The sequence below is a fragment of the Culex pipiens genome, chromosome 1 (genome assembly GCF_016801865.2).
Source record: "Culex pipiens pallens isolate TS chromosome 1, TS_CPP_V2, whole genome shotgun sequence".
Classification (NCBI taxonomy): Eukaryota; Metazoa; Arthropoda; class Insecta; order Diptera; family Culicidae; genus Culex; species Culex pipiens.
The window spans coordinates 36,329,433-36,349,273 of record NC_068937.1 but is presented as its reverse complement, the minus strand read 5'-3'; the positions used below and the strand labels follow the sequence as shown (position 1 = coordinate 36,349,273).

General features: G+C 36.9%; 1 protein-coding gene and 1 long non-coding RNA gene across 2 annotated transcripts; one reads left to right on the top strand and one right to left on the bottom strand.

The window, feature by feature from the left end:
- Positions 1–13,287: 13,287 nt before the first annotated feature.
- Positions 13,288–14,156, bottom strand: LOC128093515 (uncharacterized). The gene is made up of 2 exons (XR_008212554.1): positions 13,697–14,156; positions 13,288–13,632 (listed from the first exon to the last, which is right to left on the bottom strand). It is a non-coding gene; the product is annotated as an uncharacterized LOC128093515 (long non-coding RNA).
- Positions 14,157–15,313: 1,157 nt separating this feature from the next.
- LOC120414157 (uncharacterized) lies at positions 15,314–19,506 on the top strand. The gene is given in 7 exon segments (XM_039575197.1): positions 15,314–16,014; positions 16,256–16,389; positions 16,391–16,721; positions 16,790–16,903; positions 16,962–17,076; positions 17,653–17,834; positions 19,429–19,506. Coding segments are annotated over 7 exon segments (1,599 nt in total). The 5' UTR covers positions 15,314–15,369.
- The last annotated feature ends 335 nt before the right edge of the window (positions 19,507–19,841 follow it).

Below are 19,841 nucleotides of genomic sequence, written 5' to 3'. Positions count from 1 at the left end.
GGAAAAAAATCGGCATGTTAAGCTGGATTAAACATTTTTTGAATTTTTATGAAATTCCAATGCATAGCACCGCAAAAACTTATTTGTTTGCAAAAAATAAAATTTTCGTCAATACGTCAATTGCGTCAATAGACATGATTTTGAATCGTAAAACGGAATGCATTTTTGGATTCTGTGGACAATGATCTAATAGGGAAAGGTAAAATAAGTTTGTAGATAATAAATATTATTAGTTGTTGAACCAAAATTAAAAAAAAACTCTAGATTTACAGGTATTTCAAGTAAAACAAATTTCATATAACATGTGAAATGTTTTAAGCTTGTAATTCAGTTTCAAATGCAAAATAAATCGATAATTTTATTTGAAAAAATATGTTTAGCGAATTTCAAGCAAAATTATGACTTTTTAACAATTTCACCAAACATTTATGTGTATTTTGTTAAAATGCTCATAAACTTAGTTATCTAAATATTCACACTGATTTTTTTTTCTTAAAAACTATATCAGCAACCTTAGTAATGGTACATTTGACGTAAAAATAAAGTTTGAACACCTTAAATCAGATTTGAACAAGAAAAAACTATGACTGTCAAAGTCACCCCGGAATTCAAATTAATAATTTTAACGTAACTATTTTTTAAACGATATTAAAAAAACTTTTTCAAAAAAGTGCATGGACTTTTAGTGGACTACCCCAGTATATGTTTTGAAAATAATAATCTTGAGAAAAACCTTTCCAGCTGGACAACATTTCAAAACTTAATTGAAATCCTATCAATGTCACCCTGGTTTACGGTTTTTCAAATATTAGATTTTGCTGATTTCTAGCGTGATTTTGTTGTCAAAATAGCGTTTGATTTAAATATAGCATCAGCTTAAAAAAATTGTGAGATTTTAACAATAATAATGTATATAAAAAAAGTGAAATTTAAAAAAATCATGATGAAAATTTCTCCAGAATCCTGATGTTAAATTATACTTTTTTTACCGCAAATCGTTCATGAAATATTTTGTGTCAAAAATGTGTTATTTTACATTAGGAACCAATAAAATTTCAATCAGTTTCTGTTGAATTTCCCATTTTAAACATTATTTTTAGGTAAAATAGAGAGAACTATCAAATTTTCAACTTACCAAAATCAAACTTTTTTTACTGTGCTTCGAAAAACAAATTTTTCTAGCACCTAACATCCCATATTCTCCCGAAAATGCTACGCCATTTGTCGATGGTACTTATCTTGAAATCTTTAGCCATTTAACTGGCCAACAAGCTTTGTGAAATTCACGTTTGTTTTAAAAGATTGGTATATAGTATAAAACCATTCTGAAAATCCTCAATATTACTACCCACAGCAATTTTACAGTATTGCTATGTTATAGACATGACCAGTATGACAAAGACATTGTCGTAATAATTATGAGCAATTCTCCACCAAAACCAGAAATGGATTTTATTTATATTTTTTCCATTTGGCTCGCACTTTTTTGGGGCATTCCCTATGACCATACAAGTCATTTAGTATCATTGGCTCACCCATACAAGCCATAATAGGAATTTATTAAATAGTTTCCATGATTATCCATCCTTGAAAATATTTTTTTCTTCGAAATGTTGAGAAAATTTTCAATAAATATATTGAAAACTTGAACTCTGTTTTTTAAAGTTTTATCCATCCAGCCTTCAATTTTCTAGTTCCAATATCATGAAACTAATGGTCCTATTTTCAATGTAAAAAACTGTAACATTTGTGAAACTTTCTTATCTTTTCTATTATTTTTTTGTGTTGCCTAACATTTCAGAAGAAGGTTTATATTAATATTTGACCTTTTTAACCTTTTTCAAATTTAAAAAAAATTGTATCGAGGAGATCAGAAAATAAAAAAAACTTATGTTTATGCTTAAAAGATTTGAAAATTTTACAAATGTTTATAATTTAACATTGAAAATATGAAATTATTTTAACTTTAAAAATAGGACCATAAGTTTCCAAGAAATGTTTGCTGTTTGGGTGAAAAACTGATTTTTTTTTCAATAAAAATTAAGCTTCACGTAGCTATCAAAAAACCGTTTCTTTTCGATTGCAAATTTGATTTAACATTTAAAAACACAAAAATCATAACTCGGCGGCAAACTTTTTTCCATACTTTTCAATGGCTCAAAAGTTGCGTTTTCTCTCCATAAAACATATCAGCAAAAAATTATAAATATGGATAATTGGAAATTGTTTTTGTTCGTAAAAAAACAGTCAATCGCCAATTTTTTTCGTTTATCATTTTTTTCTGAATAGTCCTCTCTTACAACATTGCCAAAAACCCTTAACCATTCAGAAAATTCCTTCAAAAATGCAAATTTTCGAATATTTTGTACTATTTTTGTATGGACAGCTGCCAAAATTGTATGGAGCCTTGTATGGGTGAACCAATGACACAATATGACTGTTTTGGTAATAAAAAGCGTCCCCGAAAAACATAAACACATAAAAAATATCACTATTGGTTTTTCTGGACCTCTACAAAATATCCCTGGGACAAAGTTCTTCAAAAATTCCAAAACAGGCTTCATAAAAAAGCAAGTAGTCACAGCTCTTCTAGGTTGGCTGCATATGAGACGGATGTTTTGTTGTAGCAAAACCTGAGTTCATGTTTCCGGTATCATGCGCAAAAATTAACAAATTTAATATAATTTAAACAATTCACATTTTACAGATTTGCCTGAAACTATATATTTTGTGCATTAATTATCTAAAGAATGTTTTTGTCATACTGATCATGTCTATAACATAACCATCTGCACTTTTTGTCTTGAAAATAGCTGTAACAATAGAATGATAAGTCCACTTTTTATAAACGATCTCCTTCGTTTTTCAAAGCCCTAAACTGCCCATTTTCGCATAAATATCCGATATTCAAAAACAGCAAGCTGAGAAAAATGCGATGCAAGTTTTAGGCTTTTCTGAAAGGGCACACGATTTTAAACTAAACTGCATACAAAATTTAAAAGCGATAAAAACGCATTGTGTTCTGAAAATATTATTTGTTTATTTGTTTTATACTATTTATGTTATTTAATGTTATTTTCCCCCTGGACTGGAAGAGAGTTGCGTTCGGGAAGTTGAACGGTGCGGGTCGCGGTCATCACGCCAGAATTTCGTTGCCGTTTCCGTCTTTGTTATCCCCCCGATTGCGTTTGTTTTTCTATCCGGGCGGTTTCGCGGAGTTTGACAGTTGCGTTCTTGAAGTTGAACGGTGCGGGTCGCGGTCATCACGCCAGAATTTCGTTGCCATTTCCGTCTTTGTTGTCCCCCCGATTGCGTTTGTTTTTCTATCCGGGTGGTTTTGCGTTTTCGCTTTTTCGAATATTATTTGGTTTTATCTTTCCACAGCCGGCTGTCTAAGATTGAATCATTTAATCTAAATCAACACCAAATAACCGGGAATAGTCTCATCCGCATCATCCGACTGTTTGCCTTGAGAATTCATAATCCATCACACTATTAAACAAAATTTATTGATTTGGGTCGCATCATCATCCTCTATGATGAATCCTGGCCATTACCTTTACCCACTAACAAAATCCCAAGTAGAAGTAGTTTTTCCGGCACACGTGGGGGTGTGGATATCGTATAGAACCCACCCTTGGTAGCAACCTGTGCTAACTAACATTCCCGTCCCAATCCCCCGAGATCTATAAACTGACATGGCGGGCGCCGTTGGTGGCCAACGACTGTTACCTATTTGCTCCAGATCTAGTTTTGATGATCTTGATGTTTTATCTTTTCAGCGCATTCATACATGCTGTTGATAAGGGAAACACCATTAGATCGTTGAAGCGTATGACCGGTTGTATTGATAGAATATTACGGTCCTGTTCAGCAACGGAGAAGGACAACCATGGGTGGTCTCTCATGCTCATGCTCATGCTTTTCCCCCTGGACTGGAAGACTTTGACTTTGATCTTTCAAAAATATATTAATCTTGTTTGAAATTTGGGAAGTTTGTTTATGAGAATGTTTAGGTGTTATGTGAGGTTACCTATTTTAAAATGTTTACATTCTTTACTTACGAATCACAATCAGTTTCAATTGGTTCAGTTATCCGGACTCTCCAAAATATGAGGAAATATACCTGGAAGCAAAAGAATTTGAAAAATATGATTAAGTTAAACGCAACATGAAACTGAATTAAAACAACTTTAAAACACAATTTCACTTGAAATCCTTCAACGGCCCTCTTCATCAAAACTGCTTCTGAGCTGTTCATCCTAGCAGAATCACCACAGCAAATATTAAAACCCTCTCTCTCTCTCAATGGCGTCTTCTTCCGGCAAACGATAGTTTATGCACTGCTCACAAACACTATTGCAGCTCCGTTCACCGCGGGTAGGAGAAAATTAATTAAAATTCGCTACTAAGCCTACCTCAGAAGAAGCCGTACGCCGCCGCCGGCAGCTAGTTGTTTGCTAGTCATTTCAGCGACGACGAACTGCGAGCTTGCTGGGAGCAGCTACAGTTTGCATAGTTGAAGCACAATACATAATCTTCTGCGATGCACACTCTCGTTTCCCAGAGTTGTTGAGAGCATTTTTAAGCTTTGGAATATTATATTTTTGAACAGCAACGTTTCGGCGAACAGTGCAATCCTCTTCAGGGAAATTAAAAATAAACACAATAAACACCCTTACCCAAGACGCAAACCTCAACAACCTAATCAGATAGATGTCGACACTGTTGCTCTTAGGGGATCATCCGACTCTCAAGATGTTTCCACGAACGCATCATTTCCCGAGAAAGTTGCTCTCGAGGGCAGATTGCACAAACAATTCATGCGCGCACACACAAACACGAAGCTGCCGGAAAAGCCTGCAGGTGAGATTAAATTTTCCGTAACGAGCCGGGAACTCGGGTTGCAGGCAGGTGAAGGCGTCTTTGTTTGTACCGCACCGGTCTTGATCCTGAAGTTGGGAGAGGGGCTGAAGGGAGTAGATTAAGTGTAAAAACTACTCAACCATAATCTGTTTGGCTTCTCCAGAGTATAGAGGTACTGCTGCTAGGGGGTAGAAGTGATAGCTTCAAGGGGACAACTCTCTTCGGAGGTGGATTTAGTGGCTTGAAGCAGCAGCATGACCTGGATATGAGAAGCACCACTTTGTGAGTGAAAGTTTCCGTGGTGATGCGAGTATTGTAATAGCACAGATTTACCAGTGCAACTTTTGGTTTGCATTTTTGATATTTTTTGTTTCAATTATTTGACTTGATAGAATATTTAAATTTTAAATTTATCATATTTTTATAATAGGTTACAAACTGGGTGCTGAAAAGACAGAATGCGTAACGTGATTTTCGAATGCTACCTACTGCTCCTCACTACTACAACTGCACCACAGATGTAAACATAAACAAAGGAGAAGGCTATGTTCAAGCTCAAGCGTGACATATTTTTTTGCTGCTGAAGTGACTTGTTTTGAAACATTTTGGATCTGTTGAGTTATTGCTGAAAAATTAAGTGCTTCGCGCTTTTTTGTTCGTAGACTAAACGATGGGCGGCCAAAAGAGGTCTTTTTTGTTTTCCACGTGACGAAAAATTGCGTCAGAAGTGGGTAAAATTTTGTGAATCAGAAGCGATAATATCAGAGTAAGATTTTTCAATATTATTTGGCAGGTGCCATTTATTATTTTTGAAAATCCGTTCCTAAAATTTTAAAATTATTATTGAAATGTTAGCGACGAATTATGCCAATCTTGATTCCAACCCTCTTCTTAAGATTTGCTGACTTTGAATTTTTCAAATATAAATTATTATAAAATCATAATAAATTATAGATCAATTACGATAACATCGATAACAGTAAATTGGTTACGCTTTGACAGTTCTAAATTTAGGCCGCTTTGCGAACCACTATTCTGCAACCAGGTTACAAACCATTGAAACATATTCTTAAAAAAAAACAAAATAGAATAATTTAAAACTAATTCAACAATAACTAAATTAAAATAAAAAAAAACAATATTTTTGTGAATCTTAAGTAAATTTTAGAAAAATATGTAAATTTACCTGAAGAATTATTTTAATGAAAATAAAAACATGAAAAAAGAAAACAATTCGTTCCGTCTTCTCTTTAAAAAGTGATTAAATTTTCTGAGAGATTTTTGTTGGGATAAGAAGTTTTTTGTTTGTTTTTTTTTCAGTTTTTGGTTTGGAACAAATTAAAGGAAAAAACATGTAAAAGTAGTTTAGAACGTGCATTAAAGCTTTCCCGCCGAATGTATAATAATGCTTCTGAAAACATATGCAATAGACTCAAAATTGGACAAAAATGTGATTTTTGCACTAAAATCACGTTTAAGACCAGTTTTTAACACGCTTTAACTTTGGTCCGAAGCATTTAAGCACCATACTTTCAGGGGGAAGGTAGTAAAGCACAATCTGAACCATATTTTTGCATCATTAGTTTCCGCTTGCTGAAAAACAAAATTTGAGAAATGTAATTCAATTCAATTTAAAATTCAATCGCTTTAATACAAGTGAAACTGAACAAATCGTTCCCAAATTTGGAGCAGGCATACATTATATTTCACGTACAAATTTCCAAAGAAATCTCAACCACTTTACGTCGATTTTTCCCAACTTTTGGAGATTTACCTGGAACCACAGAAATTACAGATATTTTGCAGTTCTTTACAATAGATTTTATTATAACACCTCAATATACTACGTATCAAATGTAACTCTTCGATTTAATGAGGCTCATTGGCTGATTTTTTTTAATGTTCTCTCTCTGATCACTAGAGTAGCGACAAGTGAAATTCCCCGAAATTTTGTGATTTTGCCACTTTCAATTCCTGGAAATTTAATTGGGTAATTCTCTGCCAACTCACACAGCAGTTGCCCCGACCCCTCTTCGATTTGCGTGAAACTTTGTCCTAAGGGGTAACTTTTGTCCCTAATCACGAATCCGAGGTCCGTTTTTTGATATCTCGTGACGGAGGGGCGGTACGACCCCTTCCATTTTTGAACATGCGAAAAAAGAGGTGTTTTTCAATAATTTGCAGCCTGAAACGGTGATGAGATAGAAATTTGGTGTCAAAGGGACTTTTATGTAAAATTAGACGCCCGATTTGATGGCGTACTCAGAATTCCGAAAAAAACGTATTTTTCATCGAAAAAAACACTAAAATAGTTTTAAAAATTCTCCCATTTTCCGTTACTCGACTGTAAAAATTTTTGGAACATGTCATTTTATGGGAAATTTAATGTACTTTTCGAATCCACATTGACCCAGAAGGGTCATTTTTTCATTTAGAACAAAATTTTTCATTCTAATATTTCGTGTTTTTTCTAACTTTGCAGGGTAATTTTTTAGAGTGTAACAATGTTCTACAAAGTTGTAGAGCAGACAATTACAAAAATTTTAATATATAAACATAAGGAGTTTGCTTATAAACATTTCGAGTTATCGCGATTTTACGAAAAAAAAGTTTTGAAAAAGTTGGTCGTCATCGATCATGGCCGTTCATGGTCACCCGCGACAGACACGGACGACGAAACAAAGAGAAACGCAAAAAGTAACTTTTTCAAAACTTTTTTTCGTAAAATCGCGATAACTCGTGATGTTTATAAGCAAACCCCTTATGTCTATATATCAACATTTTTGTAATTGTCTGCTCTACAACTTTGTAGAACATTGTTACACTCTAAAAAATTACCCTGCAAAGTTAGAAAAAACATGAAATTTTAAAATGAAAATTTTTGTTCTAAATGAAAAAATTACCCTTCTGGGTCAATGTAGATTCGAAAAGTACATTAAATTTCCCATAAAATGACATGTTCCAAAAATTTTTACAGTCGAGTAACGGAAAATGGGAGAATTTTTAAATCTTTTTTAGTGTTTTTTTCGATGAAAAATACGTTTTTTTCGGAATTCTGAGTACGCCATCAAATCGGGCGTCTAATTTTACATAAAAATTCCTTTGACACCAACTTTCTATCTCATCACCGTTTCAGGCTGCAAATTATTGAAAAACACATCTTTTTTCGCATGTTCAAAAATGGAAGGGGTCGTACCGCCCCTCCGTCACGAGATATCAAAAAACGGACCTCGGATTCGTGATTAGGGACAAAAGTTACCCCTTAGGACAAAGTTTCACGCAAATCGAAGAGGGGTCGGGGCAACTTTTCCCGATTTCGTGTGAGTTGGTATAGAATTACCCATTTAGAAATTTCCGGAAATTCCGAGTGAATTATCAGGTGCTATTTTTTTCAGTTTGCTTCCAATATGTAATATTTCAATAGGTTGAATTGTAAAAGTATGTAAATTTCTCGAAAAACATAAATTTTCTGTTGGATGATGCATGTTGCAGGCCACAAAAGCCTATTTAGGCCGTATTAGGGTTTTCAGAACCATGATAAAACCTGTTAGATTATAAATTTTATTAGGATAAGTTAGTCCTGAAAAAAATGGATTGAATATAAAGTTTACTAATTATTTTGTTCAATAGTTTAAATAAGTCTGAAAATTCTTTATGAAACTTAAATGAACTTGATTTTGAAAACTATAAACTAAACTAGGTGTCTAAATATTACTACAGAATTGCTAAACAAACTTTTTGGAGTGAATAGAATCATAAACAAAAAACTTAAAAATGGTTAAACCCCTGAACTATATGCGCAAAAAATGCATTTCAAAAAAAATAAATGACTAATTGTGGCAAGAGGAAAAAATGAAATGGCAAATTGTCTTTTATTTGAAAAATAATGAAGAATTGTCGAACATTCAATATAACGTACTTAAGCAATGTTAGTCTTGATTTAAAAAAAAAACTGTCGGAAAGATTGGAAAATTTTACGAACGTTTCATATTTTAACATTAAAAATTGAACCTGAGATATTGACATAAGAAAATGGTGGGTTGATTGGGTGATACACAATAAAAACATCAATTTTACTGTTTTTAAACCTTTGCATGGCAATATCTCAGCAACTAAGCAAGGTCGTATCAATAAAGTTCAAAAAGCAAAATATAGAGAATTTTCTCAGCTTTTCGAAAATATTTTTATCAAAAGTGGGCAAACATGTGCACTTATTAAAAAAATGAAAATCTTTTACTTTTTTCAAAAAAAAAATACCTAAAAATGGCTTGAAAACGGTGAACTTTATCAAAATTTCACTGATGTACTTTTTAATTGCAAATTTGATTTTACATCGCAAAATCAAGTTGAAAAAATTTTGCGATCATTATTTAGATTTTTTTTAAAACCAGTATTGATTCAAAAATTTATTACCCGGTCAAAGATTTTTTGAAAAGTTGGCCCCTGAAACATATCAAAGAATAAAAAAATAAAAATAGTTTTATTTTTGCAAATCAAGTTTTAGTGACAAAAAGTGATATTCAAAATCAAAAAAAAATTTCCTTGTATTATTTATTCAGTTTAGTCCTTATCCATACCTACAACTTTGCCGAAGACACTAAATTGATCAATAAATTCCTTCAAAAGAAACAGATTTTTGAATTTTCATTTATCATTTTTGTATGGACAGCTGCCAAATTTGTATGGACAATTATATGGACAAACTAATGATGCAAAATGGCTTCTTTGGGCATACCAAAGGCACCAAAAAAGTTTCAGCCGGATTAAAAAATACAAAAATTCAAATTAACAAAAAAGACCTATTTCTAAAGAATTGCTCATAAATAAACTCAACCGTCTCAACTCCTTTCACCAAAACTCCTCCAAAAGTTCAGCTTGTTGACCTTATCCGCGAGAAGGCAACGAAATGCTTGCTCACTGCACCGTGCCCATAATTCAGGAAAAGTTTTTTTTTAAATTACCCTCGTTTGTCACTACCTCACCGGAAGAGATAGTTTGGATGGGCTAATCGGGAACAAACTTTTGGAAACTCGCTTTTTTTCCCTCTTTGCTCGAAAACATTTCCCCAACCAGCTTATTAGACCACCCTCAAGGAAAAAGTAACAAAAGGAAAACAACCACGAGTTTTTTCTGCAAATTTGAAGGAAAAAAAACTTTGTGTTCGTTGTTGGTGCCCTTTTCTTACTTAGCGACAGAATTTAAGGGTTGCAAAAATATGATTTTAATTTCAAGAGCGGGATTTTTTACAAATTTGTTTAAACAAAAATGATCTGAAATTTGTTTGTAGTTTTATTGTTTTGTTGTTTTGTTGTTTTGTTGTTTTGTTGTTTTGTTGTTTTGTTGTTTTGTTGTTTTGTTGTTTTGTTGTTTTGTTGTTTTGTTGTTTTGTTGTTTTGTTGTTTTGTTGTTTTGTTGTTTTGTTGTTTTGTTGTTTTGTTGTTTTGTTGTTTTGTTGTTTTGTTGTTTTGTTGTTTTGTTGTTTTGTTGTTTTGTTGTTTTGTTGTTTTGTTGTTTTGTTGTTTTGTTGTTTTGTTGTTTTGTTGTTTTGTTGTTTTGTTGTTTTGTTGTTTTGTTGTTTTGTTGTTTTGTTGTTTTGTTGTTTTGTTGTTTTGTTGTTTTGTTGTTTTGTTGTTTTGTTGTTTTGTTGTTTTGTTGTTTTGTTGTTTTGTTGTTTTGTTGTTTTGTTGTTTTGTTGTTTTGTTGTTTTGTTGTTTTGTTGTTTTGTTGTTTTGTTGTTTTGTTGTTTTGTTGTTTTGTTGTTTTGTTGTTTTGTTGTTTTGTTGTTTGCTGCTATGATTTCATTTTGCAGAAATAACCTCAATAAAAAAGATGAAAAGCACAATTTTGAAAACGAAATATTGTATGCTGTTTAATCTTTACCCGAAGCCTTATCCAGTCGAGATAAAAACTTCGACTAAAGTCCCAAAAGTTACCGAAACTTTCCTCCCCCAGCGAGATCGATGAATACCAATCAAAAAAGGCAAACAAACAAATTAATTATACCAAACAAACACGAACCCAGTTTTGACTAATGAGCAGTGTTTGCGTATGCAAAAAGCGCGAGTACCCTTTTCGGGCCAACACTCCAACTCCACGACCGGACCGGAATGCCGGAAGGAAGCAAAAAGGTCAAGAGTTGTGTGTGTGTGTTGCTTCGTGTCGACCTTCCGGATCTTCTCGTCACGGTGGGCAAGTGAAAAGATACCCTCATTTATCTTGGCGCGAGTATTTTGAGCTGCCACCACACGTTGCTCGTCTTCCGTCAGAGGATTTCTTCCACGTGTCGGAGATTCCGTGATGCCTCCAGGATTCACAGAGGCTTCAGCAGGTTCAAGGGCCAGGGCCACACGTGCGAGTGGAGCTGTTGAAGGGGGTGACTTTGTAGCGAAACGATTAAAATAGAAAGAAATTTGTATTTATGAATTAGAGAAAGATATTGAATATCTGGCATCCCTTTCGTAAAACATGCATACTTATTTGAGATTGACATAAAAATTTCAAAATTTGTATGACATCTTAGTTTAAAAAACAGAATGAACTACTTCCTACGGTAGCTCTTTTTCACTTTTCTCATTTTCTTCCCCAGAGCAAAAAAACAACCTCCGGAAAAATGTAGGAAAAAGGAAAAGCAGCCACCAGCAGCGCCACATCCTTCCCATCCAGAACCTCACCGCAACCTGTTCCTTCGACATTCCAGTCAGGACTTCCCCCTCCCACCTCACCCGACAAAGTTAGCAACGAACCTCAAAATATGTGTGTAACGATAAAAGCGGCATCTAATTTAATTCTGGCCGTCTCTTCTTTTTTTTCTCTCGCCCCAACCAACCCCAAGCCTCCCCTTAAGGTAGTGACGTGATTCAAGGGGGGATAGGAAAGACTTTTCCGACTTTTAGTCAAGGTTTGAGTCTTGTCCTGAGGCGGGCTTTAGCTGCGGCATTTTTGCGTTGTTGGGGGCATGGGAACTTGGCCGCCAGCCTTAAACGCGACTTGGATTGACTAGAGAGTGTCGAGTGAATGTAGTGCCTACTTGCAGGGGTTCTGGGAAGGTGATGCTTGAGACTGGCTGGTTTGTGTCTTTGCAATGTTGGAAGCGCCTGGTGGTGGGTGTCCCTGCTAAGTATTGAAAAAGTTGGAGTTTTCAACACTTTTGTAGCAGAGTTAAATCTTACAAATTTGAAGAACATTTATGCTTTGAACAACTAAAAATTTTATCATCACATGTTGTGACACTAATTCTAGACACCTTAGAGAAGATATGTTAACATAAGAGTGTTAACAATTGCCTTAATTCCAGCCCCAATATTCTTCTAGGATGTTCCACCTGGTTTAACTGGGAAAGATTAACCTTACGCACTTTAACTAGCTTACTGTTGTTAAAAGGTACACGCAGAAAAATAAGGCAAAATTGAATCAACAAATCATTTTTTTGATTTTAAAATCAACATTTTTGTTGAATCAACGTTAAACGTCAAAGCAACTTTTTCAAAACAACAATTTTTTTTGTGGAATTGAGAAAATCAAGGTTTGTTTCAACGCAAAATCCGTGTTGATTATATTCAACAAAAATTTTGTTGAATCAAACCTCGTACAGGCTGATCGTACAAAATATTTTTCTGCGTGTAACATCTAGGTAAAATTGCTCTCATGTGAACTTCAAAACTTAAATATTGCACTATCTTCAAACACGGACTTCATACACTAGATAATTATTATAAACAGCCTGAAATAAACGAATGATTCGGTCTGACTGCAAATTACAATATATGATTAAGTGGTGTACATTATTATTTTTCTGACATCCGTTTGTTTCAGTTTTGGCACCGCAAATTTTTCCCAAGTTGATAGAAACACGGTTGAATGACTCGGAGCTCCTCCATCTTAAATGTCTAAACGAAATCGGCAAGGTTCACAATCTATTGTATTGATTACTGTAGGTTGTTAAATCCCTCAAGCTAACACTCGATTTTGTTTAAACCGACCTGTTTTTGTTCGAACTGGTTTATCATCGTAGCAAAATTAAATTCCTTTTATGAAGGTATCCGTCAAGACAGGGACCGCTATATCCTAACACTTGTAGATCTGTTACTGTTGTTTCTTCTCGTACGTTTCTGTTCACATTGGTTTCGTTTTTTTGGAAATCCATTACTTGCTTGTTGAAAAGTTGGGCTTGACATATTTATTGGATTTTTATTCTATTCACTATTATCACTGACAAACAGACGTAAATCATTGAACAAAATCTCCCAAAATCCATCAATCACTTTTTAAAGCTAGCAACTAGCTCAATCTGGTGGCCAATACAAGAACTAGATCATTCTTAAAGTAGTGAGAGAAGAGAGCATTGTTTACTATAACCACTAGGGTGGGTACGTTTTTCAAAAAGTTCTCGGATCAAGTTTTAGTATGGTTCCCCTTGTAGGGCATGCCTAAGGCTACCAACTGTACGGATTTTTTCCTTACCGTACGGATTTTCGACCTTCTCCGCGGATTTTTAACAGGCCGGAATTTTTGTACGGAATTTTTCGCATAATACGGATTTGTACGGAATTTTAACAACTTTTTAAAAATTTCATTGCTTTTTTGATTGGGCCAAAGCTTTCTCTAATTAGATATTTTTATTTAACTGTCAGTTTGATTTTAAAGGGATAACTTGCATAATTTTCCGGGTTTTCCTCAGTTCAAACTTGATTGTCAATGATTGTTCTTTTCAAAATCCTTACAAAACATATTTATTAAATTAAAGATCAAATTTTGGCTTGTGAAAACCTTGTGTTGTGCTTGTATTTATAGGAACTTTCCAATATCAGATCAAATTTTGGCTTGTGAAAACCTTGTGTTGTGCTTGTATTTATAGGATCTCTAGAAATGTTTTCGTGAAAACACTAACAGCGATATTATTCGTAAAAGCAAACTTAACATTTCGTTAACAAAAATATTTTTAATTCCCAAATTCCAAACTTATCTAAATAATTCCTTGACAGTTTTTGTTATACCATGGTGTCATATCGGTAAAGTACACTCAACCCCCGGTGGTTGGTCACTTTTTCGTTTGACACTTTTTTAGTTTGTACCCCGTTGGTTGGTCAAAGTCAAACTAAAAAGTGACGAACTGTCACTTTTTACACGGCGCTCACGCACACTATCAAAACAAACGTTTGGTAGTGTGTGTGAACTCCGTCTAAAAGGGGTGTCAAACTAAAAAGTGACCCCGTTCGTTTGACAACAGTTGGTGTCAAACCATCGGGGTTTGAGTGTATACGGATTTTGGCTCAGCAAGAGTTGGTAACCTTAGGCATGCCCATAGGGACTTTCATACCAAATATCAGCTCATTTGGTTGTAAACTGGCTGCGCGCATCAGGGTTAAAGTTTACATGGGAATTACTATGGGAAATTTGGACTTATTGTTCAAGCGCTCCTACAGGTCTGGGAAAATCACGCGCCAACTTCTGGTATGGTCAGGCCTAAGGGGAATGGTCTGGAGAACACTTTTCCCGAAAAGAGCATATGGATTCGTTGTCCCTAGACCTGGCGCATCGGCAAACAATCCGATGTCTCCGGAATCAACGGTTTTCCCTGAAAAAGCATCAAATTTTCCTAGCATGCTATGAAAGTTTGATGAACACCGCGACGCCATACGTCAGGCAGCTACCACGTGGTTGAAATAATTGCAAAAAAATACAAATTTTCTATGCAAAGATTCTGAATTCGACTGAATAATATCAGGATTACTCGAAATGATAATTTTTTAGTTAAAAGAAGGTTTGCAATTGAATATTCCAGCCGTTTCTCACCAACGTGGTAGCTGCCTGACGTATGGCGTCGCGGTGTTCATCAAACTTTCATAGCATGCTAGGAAAATTTGATGCTTTTTCAGGGAAAACCGTTGATTCCGGAGACATCGGATTGTTTGCCGATGCGCCAGGTCTAGGGACAACGAATCCATATGCTCTCTTCGGGAAAAGTGTTCTCCAGACCATTCCCCATAAGCCTGACCATACCAGAAGTTGGCGCGTGATTTTCCCAGACCTGTAGGAGCGTTTGAACAAAAAGTTCCAATTTCCCATAGTAATTCCCATGTAAACTTTAACCCTGATGCGCGCAGCCAGTTTACAACCAAATGAGCTGATATTTGGCATGAAAGTCCCTATGGGCATGCCCTACAAGGGGAACCATACTAAAACTTGATCCGAGAACTTTTTGAAAAACGTAACCACCCTAATAACCACAGACAACAGACGTTTGGGCTGAATTCCACCCTTGTGTAAAATATTGCAACGGTTTTTTTTAGTTGTGGCAATCACTGGTGGCGCTGCCGTCGCTGTCAAAATATCGCACATTGCCCGCTGTCAAAATATCGCTTTCCGCTTGCTGTCATTTTCCTTCCACCGTCAGGTTTGTTGATTTACGAAGTTTTTAATCGTTTGTTGTGAGTGAAACACGCGGGAACAAAGGACCTGGCGATCGAGCCGGAGTTCGACCAAGCGATCGGTTTCTCAGAAACGATGGACACGGAGCTCGGAGCGGACAGCTGCGCCTACCGGATGTTCATCCAAGATCATCTTGCTTCGTCGTCGGCGATCAACGATGCACGTTGTCCACCCAATCAATCCCAATTCGATGAAATTGAGCATATCGATGACAGTGATTACGATAACTATGTGACATTAACTCAAGGAAACTGTAAACCGGAACTGCCCATTGACGACCTTCATATTTCGAACCACCAGATCGAGACCGAGAAGAAGAAGAGAAAACGGACAAGCCGTCGGTTGTCGGTGAACCGATTGAAAGGTGAGAACAGTAATTTGAAGAAAAAGTTGAAGCAAGTCCAGAAGGCTTCGTCTGAGGACGAAAAGTTGGGTAGGCGGGCAAGAAAAAATCCGGTTATCCTGGACACGTTGCGAAATGCCGGCAAGTCCGCACATGGCAGACGGTATAGTCGTGCTACGATAAAGTTTGCCTCAGGGCTTTATCTAAACGGACCTCGCTCGTATCGGCACTTGAGAAAAACAAATGTATTGACGCTCCCGCACAAGACCACTGTTCACCGGTTTAACCGGGACACGCGGTTGGGCGCCGGCATTAACAGGACGATCGTGCGCAAAATGGGACAACGGACGAAGAAGATGAAGCCCCGTGACAAAGTTGTGAGTGTAGCGATAGACGGCATGTCCATTCGTGCGGATCTGACATATTCGGCAAAAAAAGACGAGTTCTTTGGCTTCCCGTGTGATGGCGTGAGAAGGAGAATTGAGCGAAACGATCCGGAGCGTTTGGCGACCGAAGCCGTAGTTGTTATGGCATCTGGTGTCTACCGACAGTACAAACAGGTAGTAATAATAGTTTTGTTTTGGGAATTTAATAATTTTTATTAAAATACTTTTTTAGCCGTTTGGGTACGTGCTGGCACACAACACTATGAACAGCAAAGCCCAGTTGAATTTCTTGAAGAAGTCAGTACGGAGCCTCCGGGAAATTGGACTCAGACCGATTTCTGTTACAATGGATCAGAGCAGATCAGAGCGACCGCCTATTGCTTAACATCGACGATCAGCCAGTCCTCCTACGATCCTCCCCATACATTCGAAAATTATACAATAAGTACATGGAGGGATCATTGAGACTTGTCCCAAAACTGACTCAGAAAAGCTTGTTCCTCCCGCCGTTTTTAAGCATGAACGTGGCGTTGGCTGTGCGTGTTTTGAGCGCATCGACTGGCGGTGGAATCAGATACTACGTGCAAACTGGTGATCTAACCGAAGAGTGCCTGCACACAGCTGAATTCGTCGAGTTTCACGACAAACTGTTCGACGTAATGAACTCCAAGGAAAAGTATGCGGATTCGGTCGGAAAAGTATGCTTTTTAACTATTTGTTTTATTTTAAAAAGAAATATTGAAAGTTTTCCCTCTTTTTTTTACAGCCATTCCGAACACCAATTTCCGAAGGTTCAATCCATCATGACTTTATGCGTGCCGCTCTTCAAAAGTTGAAAAATATGTATTTCGTACCCAACACGTGTTTCAACATTGAAGAGGTATATTTTGAAATTGTAATCAATCAAACTTTTGCGAACTATGAATTTCTTTAAACAGGCCGAGGAAGCAGCCAAAACCTTGAAGAGTTCCCAGCGAAACCCACCCTATTTGAGCGGAATGATTCAAAACATTTACGCAATACTTTGGATATGGAACAAATTGAGAAGCGACTATGGATATTGGAGTGTAAAAAAAAAACTTTTTGACGGGCATTCAGGGGTTTGTTCCGGTGGGCATACTGAGCCCAAATCCAAAATATGAGCTTGGTTGGACGTAACAGGAGCTGGCGATCCGCCCTTCAATTTTAAATGGGATTTAACCCGTAAAAAAAGATTTTTTCAAAAATGACAATTTTTAAGCCACTTTGGCCACCAATGCGTTTACCAATCGGCCCCGGCAAAAAAGATATGCGTCGCACCTCGCGACGCCCGAGACGCTATTTGATTTTGCTGGGACCGATTTTTCGAAAAAAATGCCAAACTTTGAAAGTCTGTACCAAGCTCCATGGTGCTCGAAACTTCACTGTTATATATACCAAAAGATACGCAAGGATCTGGCCTACACGCTAGTGATGTTTTTGGCAAACGCATTGGTGGCCAAAATGCCTTAAAATTGACATTTTTGAAAAAAATCTTTTTTTTACTTTTTGTTACGTCCAATCAAGCTCATATTTGGGATTTGAGCTCAGTATGCCCACCGGAAAAAAACCCCTGAATGCCCGCCAAAAAGTCATTTTTGTTACATCCTAATGGATATTTGTGCACTAATCCGTTGGATCAAGATTGGAAAATCTGTGCTATAACCAACTTGATAGCGACGGCTAAGCAGCAGAAAGGACAACTGAACTGGGTGTTCTATGCTGTGCTATATTTGAGGCATTCGCATGGAGACGGCGATCTTAGCGGATTGCAGACTGGATTTCGTCCAGGTGTAGGAGCCATTTGGCCATTGCAACTATTTTTCAAAGTTTATGTCTAGACTCTAAGGTATGTGGAATATCTCTAACCTTGAAGTAATTTTCTTAGAGAACCCCTGACTTTTTCGAAGCAGAAAAAAAAACGACGTAACAGCCACCAAGCAAGCTAAATTCCGGTGTGTTCATGATTCATATCGAAGCGACTTTCCCTCGGGTGGCACCAGACACCAGACGGAAGAAGCCTTGGCATCCTCACTCAAGTTCGTAACCAAGGTTTGTGGCGCGACGCAAACTGGCAATTCACTCGGGGTTGGCTGCCTACCGCCATGAAGGAGATGGCGCGAGAAAAAAAAAGAGCGGTCCTTTTCACTAAATTAAATGAAAACACATGCTTCGGTCGGCCCTCTGGGCACACGACACGTGGGTCTTCCACTCCGTTGTGGGGTTTTGTACGGTACACACAAATGAAAGTGCTCTGACTTCTGATGCAATGCTCTTTAATAAACAAAAACTAGAGCAGGCAATGTAAACAATAACAAACACGTTTTGTTTTGTTTGCATTTTATGAATTGTGCTTAAGTTTGGTTGAATTTGGTTGCCGATGTCCCGAATTATGATTACAAATGCTTACGGTAGTCGGGCATGTACGTGTGTCAAACGCATTCTGACCTGATATCCCTTTGCATTTACAGCAATTTTCAGGCTGTGTCAAGATAGCACGACAAGATTGAAACTTCTTTCATATGAAAAGTTACAAAAATTCACAGAGATTTTTCGGTTTTTGTTGAATATCTCAGGATTGCAATCGAATTTTAAGGATTTGTGAAGGGCAAAAGAGCAAATGGCGTTCTTAACACAAGTTGCACGTGCGACAAGATATCACGACAGCTGTTATGAAAAAGAACTTCTACTAACCACCCACATTTGAGTGTATGGAGGGAGCTGCTGGTTTGTCGCCTGATGTTGGTTTGTTGGTTGTGGTGAAATTAGAAAGAGAGATGCCAGCCAGAACCCAGACCCAGAATCGCCGCCAGATGTGAGTATAAGATTTGATAACGAACTTTAATTGACGTGCGGATTGAAGCGAAACGAAGAATTCCTCAGGTTGGTGATTTGATTAACTGAAAAAATGTGGACCGGTTTGCCTGCTGGAGCTTGCGAATGTTGCTTGCAGTTGAAATTTAGGGTTTTCCTTTTTTTATACTTTAATTATATTGATTTATTAAAGGATAAAAAGTAAGGGTACTCCCTGTACGTGTGAATACTGAATAAGACGACAGAACATCTTGCGTCTGGCGGCGTCGGGCATTTGTCGGGGTTAATCACAGACACCATTTATTCATGTTGGGTTCGTGTCCTTGGTTGGTTTGGAACCTGCGGTGTGCTTCGCCAAAAAACTATCTGCGAAAATTCGCCTCACGCACACTCATGCGTTTTGGAATCTGTCAAAATCGGCCAGGGAAAACAATATTGCTGCTCTAACGTTGAAAAAAACCGCGTGCTCGACCCGCGTCCACCCGTGATTTTAGCGTTTTTTTTCATCAATTGTTCCGTGTTCCGAGTAAAGTGTCAACGAGTGAACGATTTTGTGTTCCAGACAACACCCAGACTGAACCGGGAAAGGAAGTGGTCCCGTATGTAGGCGGGTCTTCTAATATGTCACTGTCGACCATCGGCACACCATAAATGCAACATCGACCAGCAGCACAACCAACCTGCTACTACTTAAAATACTACTGCTGGAAAAAATGAGTTCCTGTTCGAATGTAGGCAATTTCAAGGATTCAGATTCAAGAACCAAAGCTGCCCACAACCAATGCGCTGTATGAAGTGCGTCAACCAACAACCCAATCTACACAAGCATCATCTGTAATTCCACGGCGCCATCGTGAAAGTTCAGATCTGAAGAAGAAGAACTGAACTGAGAAAAGTGAACTGAATCAAATGAAGCAAATTATGATTACCTATTCGAAAATAAACTGTTGAACTAACAGTGTGGACTCTACTGACCTACTTGAATC